The sequence below is a fragment of the Convolutriloba macropyga genome, chromosome 2 (assembly GCF_964194025.1).
Source record: "Convolutriloba macropyga chromosome 2, txConMacr16.3, whole genome shotgun sequence".
Taxonomy (NCBI): domain Eukaryota; kingdom Metazoa; phylum Xenacoelomorpha; order Acoela; family Convolutidae; genus Convolutriloba; species Convolutriloba macropyga.
The window spans coordinates 27,970,289-27,982,465 of record NC_134469.1 but is presented as its reverse complement, the minus strand read 5'-3'; the positions used below and the strand labels follow the sequence as shown (position 1 = coordinate 27,982,465).

Below are 12,177 nucleotides of genomic sequence, written 5' to 3'. Positions count from 1 at the left end.
CATACAAAACCAAAACATATCCGGCGAATTGTCAGAAAACAGCCGCCGATGTCAAACACGGAATTTATATAAGTGTCAAAGTGTATTCTAATTTGTTGCGCAGTTTTCGGTTCGATTCTAAAATTAAACTAAATTCGGCTTCTCAACTCAAGGCTATTAAGCTTAGTACATACAATATGTGATAGAATTTAAAAACTATTTAGTTGAAACAGTGAACAAAAAACGTGATCAAAAGGTGAAGTGAATTAAATACATAGGCGGTCAGGTCCTGAAATGCAGTCCAAAACAGTTTTCGGGAAAATAGCCGCGATAGACGCTTGTGCCCTTCCATGAATTGAAACAACTAAAAAAATAAGATAGACAGACTTTTTGGGTTAGATTTGGACTGTCAATTATATGACACATACGGCCTATAAGGAAAAAAACCTAAAAGAGAAATATTCAAAATTAAACAACCGAATAAACGTCGGAGGAATTGCTCTCGAACGACTAGTGGGAGCTGTAATCAATTGCAACCTGCTTCATTCGAGGGTGGGGGAGCCTAAATGGGACTAAGAAGTTCAATAGTGGGCTGCAAATAACCACATTAGAGGTCAAGACATACCACTATTACGTTTCTAAAAGAAAAATGGCACCAGTTTCCGCGCACTTTTCATTTGACTTTTAGAATTAAATTGCCGCCAATTGAGTTCAGCTGCTTGAAATCGTGATTGAGAGAGAATTTTAGATCACGCGAAACGCAAAAAGTCAAGGGCGTAAAAGTCACTCGAAAAGTCAAAACCGTCAAGCGAAAATTTTGCATAAAAAAGACACACATGTTTACAATAATTGCTATGGAGTCAGTTCAAGAGACATTAAAAACTCTAATAATTAAAGACTAATACTCAAGAATTAGGGCATATAAATTTCGCATTCCTTAGATGCACTGTCGATCTTTAACTAGTAATAATTCATAAATTTTAAAGTTCCGTAAGTGAGTTCAGAAGTCATTTTTTGAGTGCGGTAAGTCACACACTAAGAGCAGAAATGACATCACGCACACAAATTTTAACTGTAAAGCAGTAGCAGTCACTGAAGTCACTGAAAAGTCAATTCCAAGAAGCCGGGTCGTAAGAATAATCGATGGAGACGAATTAAAAACCAAGATGTCCCCAATAATAGCCGCTACCGCTTCGTAATTAAAAACTATTACTACAAAAAACTAAGTAATAAGCAAAAAACGGGGCCAATTGGACAAAAAACGGCTAAAATGGTTATCTACATGCGCACTCTCTCAAAAAACACATTTTTCAAAGTCAAAAAGTCATTCACTGATCGAAGCGCATGATCAAAGAAACTTCTCTCGCTTAGAAAAATAGTTCACACGGCTTTTACTCTCATTTGCTTTTAGGCCAAAAACGCCGTCTGAACGAATTGTGCTGTCGTTAAAAAACCTTAAGAAAACCAATACTCTTTGAGTCGTAAAACCAAGAGCACCGCAATATAGCTCCGCACAGCTTCGCAGCTTTAAAAAATACAGCTTCGCAGCTATAAAAAATACAGCTTCGCAGCTTTAAAAAAATACAGCTTCGCAGCTATAAAGCTGTACTCAATTGGTATCTAAGAACTCCCTCAGTAATAAGCGTCTTATCCACCTCAATGTCTTATGCACCTCAATTTCTCGTTCTCTCGAAAACAGAAATATGAACAGTACCCAAACCACTCCCAATTTTTTCAACCGTTTCATTTCCTGATTCAAAATTTACTCCAATAAATTGATTAAAAAAACCCTCCTCCAATTCTCCTCTTCGAATCGTGAAAATAGAAGATAGTGGACGACTATTAAACAACAAAGGGAATATTTCTCGATACCAAACGGAACGGAATACTGACCACAATCCCTCGTCCACTTCGCCCACCGTGCACTGTTTGCGTTCTGGCACCGTAGTCCAGTTCTTTGCTGCCAGAATCATTTTGGCTGCATTCATGACTCCAAACCCGAAATCGTGACTCACAGTGCGGCCGTCTCCATTGAACTCCCAGGCTCCTCCCTCCCTCTTCGCATCAGCGTCATCTGGATTGGGTTGATCACACGTCTCTACTATGATATGTTGCACGTCTCTCCAGGTGAGAAGAGGACTAAAAACAATCAATCCTCACCGAGAAATTATTGATAAAATAATGGAGCGTTGTGCGCTTCAGCATAAGATTCGCACTATCACAATGTAAAAAGACCAGAAGTAATTTTTAGCATAATTAAGGAGTCGAGCGTGTGGGTTGGAATGAGGTGGACTGGGTGGTTAGGGATGTCAACCTTTCACAAAAAGAAATTAAAGGTAGGAGAATTCATCTTGGAATTTTTTTTAGTTTATTTAAAATTTGGTTAAAATAGTTGATCATTTTTCTTTTTCTGTAAATTTTAATAAGTCAGGGTTTCGCAAGGTCAGATGCTTGTGAGGACCACATGGTCCCGTCCATCTGCCCTCTTCTGGTTCATTTAATAATGTTCTTGATTTTTTCATTATTTTTTATGTATTAAACGAACCAAAGAAATTTATTATTCTTCCTCTTCATCCTCGAAAGTTTGGGTTAATCGCATACTCAGAGATTAGGCTTAGCGAATAGAGTAAGGCAACAACAGCAAAGAGACTAAATGCCCTGCTGGCTTTACCCGTTTATCCCTTTCTGAGGACGAGAAATCAAATGATCAGACGAAAAAAAAAACGATCAGACGAAAATATTGGGCCGACGAAAACGGTAGTACGAAACATTGCGCTACTACCAGCAGGACAAAAATAATTGCGTCAACTGTTTGAGACAATTATAAATCTTCACTTAGAATAGACCAGGCTATTGCGCAATGGGTTGGAGTTTTCTTGCAGGCACCCATGCTCATTCTAAGACACACTGATGAAATTATAAATTAGCCCACCTTCCATATATTTACAACTATTTCTGATGGCAACCTATCAACATATGTCCAAGATGTTAGCACGCGACATTGTGCGCTTATTTTTATTTATCTAAAAATCACCGAAGCATCCGCAAATTTTTAATTTGGGAAGCTTTACACAATTTCCATTACTCCAAAATTGACTCTTGTGCCTTTTCACAGATTAACTTTCCTTTCGAAATGTAAAATCGGACAAACAATCAATTGCATTTATGTTCGAGCTGACACAGGTTATAATTTTCTCACATAAATTTTGAGGAATGCTCACATAATTTATAATTTAGTACATTACATAATTCCCCTAATTGTTTCCTTACAATTGCAACTTATGTTGTTCAATTGTATTTTCCATAAGCCTCTTTAAATGGAATTATTTATGGAAAGGTTTATCCGACTAGTTCAGCTTTTTGTGTTATTGAGGCTTAGTAGCCATCACAGCTCACAAGTAATATTTCCTTAATTGATTTTGAGGAGTGGGTAAATGTAGTGGGAAAGATGTGAATAATTAATGTCTGGAAAGTGGTGGAGTGAAACAAAACGGAGCTGATTTCTCTCACTCTGTCAATTAGCTACAATTAGGGCATAAGCAGGGAAGGGGTGGTGGAGTGACCTGACCCGTTAAACAGCTTCCACTCGTTGACCACACCACGAGTAGTAAATGGAGCATTAAAGAGTGACTATCGAGTATTCATAGAAATTTCTATCTAAGAACAACGTAGCGATTGCAATGATATTTTGGCAATTGCAGTGATATACTGACGCTTTTGGCTCCAATTTTATGACATTACAAACACTGGAAGGAGAAAATACTCAAAAACAAGAGCGGACAACTTCCAATAAAACCTTAAGGGAAATACGCACATGTTTTACGAAACCAGAACGGGTCGCAAAAAAACTTATGAGGAATGGCAATTAAGCAAATTCATTCAAGCTCTTGTTTATTTTGAAAATATTAAGGTCATTTGCTCTCAATGCCCTTTTGGATACCGAACAATACAAAACAAATGTTAAATTAACGCTAAGATATCATAGCTTTTCAGTAGTTTTGATACAGAAATCCCAGTTTAAAACTTTTCTGAAATTTTGCTGGGAAATAGTTATCCCTTACTTCTAGAGCTATTAGCATACCAACTTACAAAGTTATACAGATAAAACAGATTTCTCCAAAAGCAAAGTAATTGTTGACATTTAGAAAAATAAGTTTAGAAAAAAAATTAAGTTTGCTTTGGAACCGTTCATTATTAAAATTTCAAACACACAGTTCTGCCAGCACTTACTTTTTTCAGTAAATCTGCTACTCTCCAGACAAAAACAAAGAGAATCAATTAATTAAGGTAAATTATTGTTCAAGAAATTGTTCTGATTATGGCAACTAATTTTTTTCCACCCTTTATTCACATGTCTCCTCTAAAAGTAAACAATCCAATTAAACACTCGTCGGAAGAATTGTTCTCAAGCGACCAGTGGAACGTGGGATCTCATATCCATTGCAGCCTCAATTAGTTGGGGAGGGATGTTCAAATTCGCGAAGTGCGGCTACAAATGACAACATTAAAAGTAAAGTAAATTACCAATCGGCGAGGTTTTCATTTACCACACTGTCTCCACTTGAGCTCAGCTGTTGACACTTGTCAACGAGAGAAAAATTTAGATCACGCAAAAAGAGAAGTCAAGGGCGTAAAAGACACTCGAAAAGTCAACACAGTCAATCAAAAATTTTGCGTAAAAATATCAACATGCTTACAAAAATCGCCTCAAACTTCGTTCGAGAGCAATTAAAATTGAACTTTTAACGCCTATTAACAGTCTGAATCGAAGCTATTCAGAGAACACAGAAAATAACATAACCAACCAACGTCGGGCAAGTTGCTTTCACGCTACGTCAAGGCTTCGTCAGTAGTTAGTTGCGGATCTAAGGGAGTCTATATTAAGCTTAACTGAGGGCGAGACAGAGAGAAAGGGTAGAAAAAAAGGAGAGGCGGCATAAAGGGGCTTAGCTGAGGGGAGTTGGTTGGTATTTTGAGCAGAGTGGGGATCTCAAGGAGAGATAAGAGCGCTGGGTGGAATGAAGTGCGGGGGATTTTTTGCCGATGACACAAAAATTATTGGAAGTCATGTGAATATATTTTCGCTACAAAATGATGTAAACAAAGCTAGCAAATGGTCAAAAGAAAACAGGTTGGAATTCAACAATGCCAAGTGTGAAGCTATATGTTTTGATGTAAAAGTTAGATCAGTATAGTTTCCACTTGTATACAGATGATACAAAAATTACATGCATATCTGCGGTGAATGATCTAGGTATAGTTATTACTAATAATTTTGAATGGGACAGTCATATCAATCAGCGGCTATCGAAGGCACAACAAAAGCTTTTTTCTTGAAGAGAAACGTTCCCTTTTCTACAAATACGAGAGTAAAAGTAAGCTTATACAAAAGTTTACATTTTATCAATTCTCCTTTACGCGTCAAATGTTTAGTTCTCGAATTGGCCAAACCGCAGAAAATTAGAAAAGATGCAAAGACGAGCGCTCAAGTGAGCTTTGAATAAGAAAATTTTTACCGATAGTGAATAAAATCAGGGCCTCATTTACAACAATTTGTTGCCAATCAGTTTTCTTTTGGTTCGAAATGATCTTCTTATACTGGACAAAATTTACAACTGTGATACTGCCCTTAAGTTTGATGATTATTGGAAAGTTTTCAAGGGACAACGCAGTAACCGTTCTGCAGCAAAACAATTTTTGAGGACAAATTTTAATTGGACGAAATCAGTCATATTGGAAGAGTATTTTGTTTTGAGAGTTGTGAAACATGCAAATATTATCACCCAGCAAAACGACATCACAACTTTTGACTGGACATGTCCAACAGTGTTATTTCGGAAACAGCTGAATTCTCTGTTGAAATTAAAGGCTATGAACTTTAAATACTATCAGTATCCTGTTAATTGGTCCTGTTTTTATAATTAATTAACAAAGTTTCCCGCATCGCGGGTACCAAGTCACTTTAATAATAATAATAATAATAATAATAATAATAATAATAATAATAATAATAATAATAATAATAATAATAATTGAGGGCTGTCGTAACTGCAAAAACTGCCCCTCGAAATAATTCACAGCAAATTCTTCACAGCAGCTTACGTAAATTATATACTTACAGACTAGTAAAGTTTCAAGAGCAGGTAATCGAGCAAATACCTAAAAACTTTAATAAAGGTCTCCTACTCTGATCTTCAATTAATTGTTCTCCTGAAATAAACTCAAATTAGGCAAGGCGGGCGGCGTGATCAAAACAACTTCTATGTTCTTCTCCTTCAGATCAAAAGCGTCAAAAACTCAAAATTATAACATGCCTGGCAGATGGCCGGAAAATAGCCGCCGTTGATTCCTATAAGCATGATTGGGATTGAAAGAAGAAAAATAACGAAAGATCATTTTTGTAGTAAAAAAATTTTTTAAAGTGCGAACTATTTTGATTTGATTTTGTAGTTCAACATACAGCTGTTTCATAGTGAGACAATACAGGAGCTAGTATCAACAACAATCAGCATTAGAGATAATATACGACTAAGACATAAAAGATACCCGGCAGATTGCCGGAAAATAGCCGCCGTTGATTCCAATAAGCATGATTGGGATTGAAAGAATAGATATCGAAAAAGATTTTTGTACAAAAAAATTTTTTAAGTCCGATTTATTTTGATGGCATTTTGTAGTTGAACATACTTCTGCTTCTTAGAGAGAGGCTAGAGGGGCTACTATCAATACCAATAAGCATAAGAGATGGTAACTAAGACTTATAGGAACGACGTTCAAATAACGGCCATCTAAAATTGGGCTTTATGGGTTTATCCCGTTTCTATTTCTGACTTCAATTCCTATACTGAATCTGTTCATTTTGAATTGCTTTGCTGAGCAACTGATGTTCAAAATCACTTTTAGCAGAATGAGAGAAGAGAGAAACTAGCATAGAGAAGTCAAAAAGATTTCACGCAAAATGCTGAAAAAGCGGCAAAATGGTAAAGCGAAAAAAAGTTCGACGAAGTAAAAAAAAATAGGAGCGCAATAATAGCCGGCTGAGATGAAGGCGGCTATTAAAAAACCAAATCCGAGTAACGGGCATCTAAAACTGGGCTCTATGGGTTTATCCCGTTTCTATTTCTGATTTCGTTTTTTGATTCTGAATCTGTTCATTTTGAATTGTTTGCTGAACAACTGCTGTCTAAAAACACTTGTAGCAGAATGAGAGAAGAGTGAGATTAGCCTAGAGAAGTCAAAAAGATTTCACGCAAAATAATGAGCAAGCTGTGAACTAAGGTAAAGCGAAAAATTTTTATTCGACGAAGTAAAAAAGCATAGCAGGACAAGTCCTGACGTACAGTTCAAAGAATTTTCATGGACTGAATCAAAAACTAGACCTAGGACTATGAGTGAATTGGAAAAACCATTTCTAAAAAAATCAGATAAAAAACATAACCGACTAACGTCGGGCGAATTGCTCTCAAACGACCGGCGAGCGGTTGGCTTCGTCAGTAGCTAGCCACGGGGGGGGGGGGGGTGTGCACTGGGGGCTGATGGGGGCAACACTGGGTTGGGGGGGGGGGGGCAACAGCGCGGTGGGGATGGGGGTCAACGGGGGGGGGGGGTTTCTCAACCTCTCAGAACCGCCCTTCACACCATAAGTATAAGTATAAGTCTCCAAAACAGTTTGAGCTGAAACAGAGCTGAAAGGCTCTAAGAGCACTTAATGCCCGCTGGGCGCTACCTGTTTTGAGGACGAAAAGTCAAAAGCGTCAGACGAAAAATCGGTCAAGCGAAAAATCGCATAAAAAAGACCAACAGGACTAATATAATTGCTACAAACTTCGTTTGAGAGCAATTAAACAAAATAAATTTCAAAACGCCGCATGTGAACAAAAAACACGAAAAATGGAAATTTGGTACAAACAAAAAATGAATGGATTGGGAAAACCATTTAGAAAACAAAACTGATTCAAAAAATCGAAAAACAGGAAAATCAAAGTAAATTTGCCGCATGTGAACAAAAATCATGAAAATGTGTGAACAGATCTTGAAGACAGCGCCCAAATACAATTCAAATTCTTTGAATTGTAAAAAAAGGAGCGCTAAATCGCCGGCTGAGAAGCTGAGGCGGCTATTGAAAACAATAGCAGAACAAAACCTTCGGTTGTCACAAAGAACAACAGCAGCCGAATGAATGCAAACTGGGGCGGGCATAGGGATGTTAGCATTACGGGAGGGGGTTGAGTGGAATGGAGTGGGGGGGGGGGGGGGGGGGGGGTAAAGTGAGGGGCGGGTGGGTCAAGCGTTGAGAGGAGGGGGTCAAGCAATGGTGGGGCTGGCTGGAGGGCATTGCCCGGGAAGTCTGGAGGCAAGGAGGGGGATTACAAATCGCCAGGTGAGGGAGGGTCGACCAAGGGAGGGGGGGGGGGGGTGAAGATAAGAATTAAAAATTACCCTGCATACCATCAATTTATGTTTCCGCAAAACATTTTTGGCGAAAGGCATACATAGAGGCTGGTAAGGCAATAAAAGAGCTGCTTAGCTTGATGTCATCCGGGCGTTACCTATTTTTCCCGTTTAAAAGAATAAAAGTTAAAAGCTTCACACAAAAAACAGGTCAAGCGAAAAATCGCATTCAATAATTGATCTTTTTACATTATTAAATTGGTAGGTTTTAATGGCTAGTTGCACTTCTTACAAGGCTATCTGAACTATTGAACCATAATAGCGCACTTAATCAAACATGGCAATGAAAACAAAATGTTTGTTCCGTGGGCTATAGAAAAATTCCAGCGTGATGTAGACAGTTCCAGTGTGAAAATAATCATGCGTGAAAATAATAAGCGCGAAAATAACCATAATAATGCGCAAGATTAATAACATATCCGACAAATTGCGGGAAAATAGCCACCGTTGACCTTCTTGACGCATGTTGGGATTGAGACTGAAAGAAAACATAGCTGGCAGATTGCTTCGTAGATCTGCAGTCTCAAAAAACAAAAAGACAGACAAAAAAGTCTTTTCATTGAAGGCTGACTGTATAAGTTATTGCTGCCTCTGCTATTAGCTGCTCTCAAATAACATTCATTTAGAGTGACACACATTCATTCGCTCCACTAAGAGCAAAAAATGACGTCAAACACGCAATTCAGTTGGAATTGCATGAACGAATCAAGAAAAAGCAGATTTGAACTGGATGTGACGTCATATGGTCGTAAATAAAATCTTGACGACTAAATAAAAAAAACATAGCAAGACAAGTCCTGGCGTACAATTCAAAGAATTTTCATTGACTAAACAAAAACTGGAACTAAAACGGACTATAAGTGAATTGGGAAAACCATTTCCAAAAAAGACCGACAAATGTCGGAAGAATTGCTCTTGAACGACAGGCCAGGCAATATAATTCAGGGGCTGTAGCCCAGATCAATTTTTCTTTATGGGTGCAAAAACCTTTCCCCCGCCGGGATTTGAACCACTGACCTCCCGATCCACAACCACCCGCAATAACCACTGCGCTGCGAATCACATACCTCTGCTACGCTGCAACCAATTTTATATTAGCAACAAGCTTTACTTCGAACAATAGAGATCACTCAATAACGAAGAACGAAAGCTTGAAAGTCACTTGAGAAGTCAAAGAATGTTCCAGAAGAAAAGCGCAAAATTGTCAAGCGAAAAATTTGCTTAAAAAGACACACGTTTAAAAAAAATGCTATGAACTTCAAGAGCAATTAATCAGAAAAAATAAAAAAAAAACAGAAAATCAATGTCAAAATGCCGCATATGAACAAAAAATCACTAGGGGGAAATGAAAAATTGCTTCAAACAAAAAACTAAGCCTAGAATGCACTTTGAATGGATTGGGAAAACCAATTAGAAAAAAATCCGATCCAAAAAATCGAAAAAAACAGTTAAAGTCAAAAGGAAATTGCGGCATGTGAACAAAAAAACCAGTAGTGAGAAAGCTAATTTTTGTTCAGACACCGTTTCCCTTTCTACTTTAAAATTAGAGCGAAAAAAATTCATGCCGCGAAACCACTCGCTTTCTCGCTCCATTTCCTGCTTCGGAGTGACCAAAATCACGAGTCCAATTTGACTTCGAAAATCATGAAAATGTTTGAACAGATCTTAAAAAAAAGACAGCGCCCCAATACAATTCAAATTCTTTGAATTGTAAAAAACCAAGCGAAGGCCAATAATAGCCACAGCTATCGCTGTGCGTCTATTAAAAAAGGCCAAGATGACTAATACAATTGCTACAAACTTCGTTTGAGAGCAATTAAAAAATTAAGAGATCGAAATTGCCAGAATTTTCCCAAGTGTCAAAGTCTTCTTATTTAGTTTGTAAATTCAGCATATTCAGTTAGATTTACTTGTCTCAGCTAAAATTACACTAAATTCGGCCTCTAAACTGAAGGCTATTGAGCATAATACTAACGCCAGCTAGCAATCGCTTTAAAGAACTTTGATAACCTAATGCATTATGACTTACTTAATGACCGGGCTTTATATGTTTATCCCATTTCTTTTGATTTTGCTCTTTTGAATTAGGCCATATTCACCACATTACGTAATTCAATATGTGAAGGAATTTAAAAACTTTTGGTTGAAAGAGTGAGTGAAGTAAATCAAGAAGTGAAGCCTGAAAATCGTGACTTATGTAAAACGAAAAACCTGAGCAAAAGGTGAAGAAAATTTTAAAAAAGGAGAGCGCCAAAAGAATAGCAAAATAGATATTAAAAACAATGGATCATAACAATAAAGTAAGCCCAGTCTTTAGACAGATATAGTTTAAGTAAATTATATACTTGAAGATGGCAAGGTAGCCTATTATTATTAAGACTAATTCCTTCTGAACATAATCAACCGAATTCAAGAAAATTTCTCTCAAACGACTTGCGAGCGATTTGATTCATCATTATCCAGCTGCGGCTTAGGGAAACTAGCTTTGGCTTAACGGGGGTTACGCGTGAAATGAAGTTGAGGTGAAGTGGTCAGGTAGGGTTGCGTGTTAAGTTAGAGGGGTGTATGAAGTTATGAAAAGGGGATTAACCACTCTTCACATTCTGAATTATATTTGACTGGCATATTTTTGATAAATCGCTTATTTATAAACTAGGCTCTGAGAACTTAAAGCCCTCCCGGCTTCAACTTTTTATACCGTTTTTGGGGACGCGATGTCAAATAGTTACACAAAAAGAAAGATGTCAAAAGCGGTAACACAAAAAATTGCATTAAAAAGACCAGCACGACTAATACAATTGCTAAAACTTCGTTTTTGAGCATCTAATTATTCAATCTGCATTTAATGATTGAATCTTCAAACTATAGGCGTCAAGTTTAAACATAACTGAATAACTTCGGAGGGATTGCTCTGATTTAAGCAGCAAAATTTTTTTCGACCATCTCTTTACATATCTCCTTTGAAAAGTGAAAAATTCAATTAAACAAACGACTAATGTAGGAAGAACTGCTTTCGGATGACTAGTGGAAACTAAAACCTATTGCAGCCTGCTTTAGTCGGGGAAGGGACATAATTTTTAAGGCTTCAAATGACCGCCAGTAGAAGTTATTATACACAACTAATAATATTTTTAGCAAAAAAAATTGCACCAAATCTCTTCAGCTACTGACACTTGTGAATGAGCGAGCGAAATTTAGATCAAGCATAACGAACGCACAGGCGTAAATTTCACTCGAAAAGGGGTCAGGCGTCAAAACAGTCGTGCAAAAAAACATAGCTGGTATAATACCGGAAACGACTTGAAGAATCATGCAATAAAAACTATTTATGAGAGACTTCACAAAAAACAGCAATATTTAGTTAGCAATAACCAATTTTTAGTAAGAAATGTGTTTAGTTGTGTATGGGATGGTTGGAGGGAGGGGGGTTAGGTGTGGGTTTTGGTTGCTGGGGGTGGTAGTGGGGTTTATTTCGGGGATAAGTATAGTGGGTAGCTTGGGGGGGGGGGGGCCAGGAGGGAGCTTGACCGATAGGTGGTTGGTCTGTAGGTTAGATTGGTGGGAGGGAATTGTATGGAATTAAAAATCCTTAAAATGACACTATCGACTTCACTATTACCAGCAGTTCCTTATTACTATTCATTACAAATTAAGCTACAGTCAAAGTCCGAAAACAGAAGTCAAGTTTCAAAACCGGTAGAAGTTCAAAAAGATCTGCAGCTAAAACAATTGTGTAGTACCAATACT

At 37.5% G+C, this 12,177-nt stretch overlaps 1 protein-coding gene across 1 annotated transcript in view; it reads right to left on the bottom strand.

The window, feature by feature from the left end:
- The window catches only part of LOC142358590 (neuroendocrine convertase 2-like), a 77,590-nt gene that overhangs the window by 15,939 nt on the left and 49,474 nt on the right, over positions 1–12,177 (bottom strand). The window contains exon 10 of the mRNA XM_075410016.1: positions 1,873–2,118. Within this exon, the coding sequence (XP_075266131.1) occupies positions 1,873–2,118 (246 nt within the window). The remainder of the gene's footprint in view (positions 1–1,872; positions 2,119–12,177) is intronic.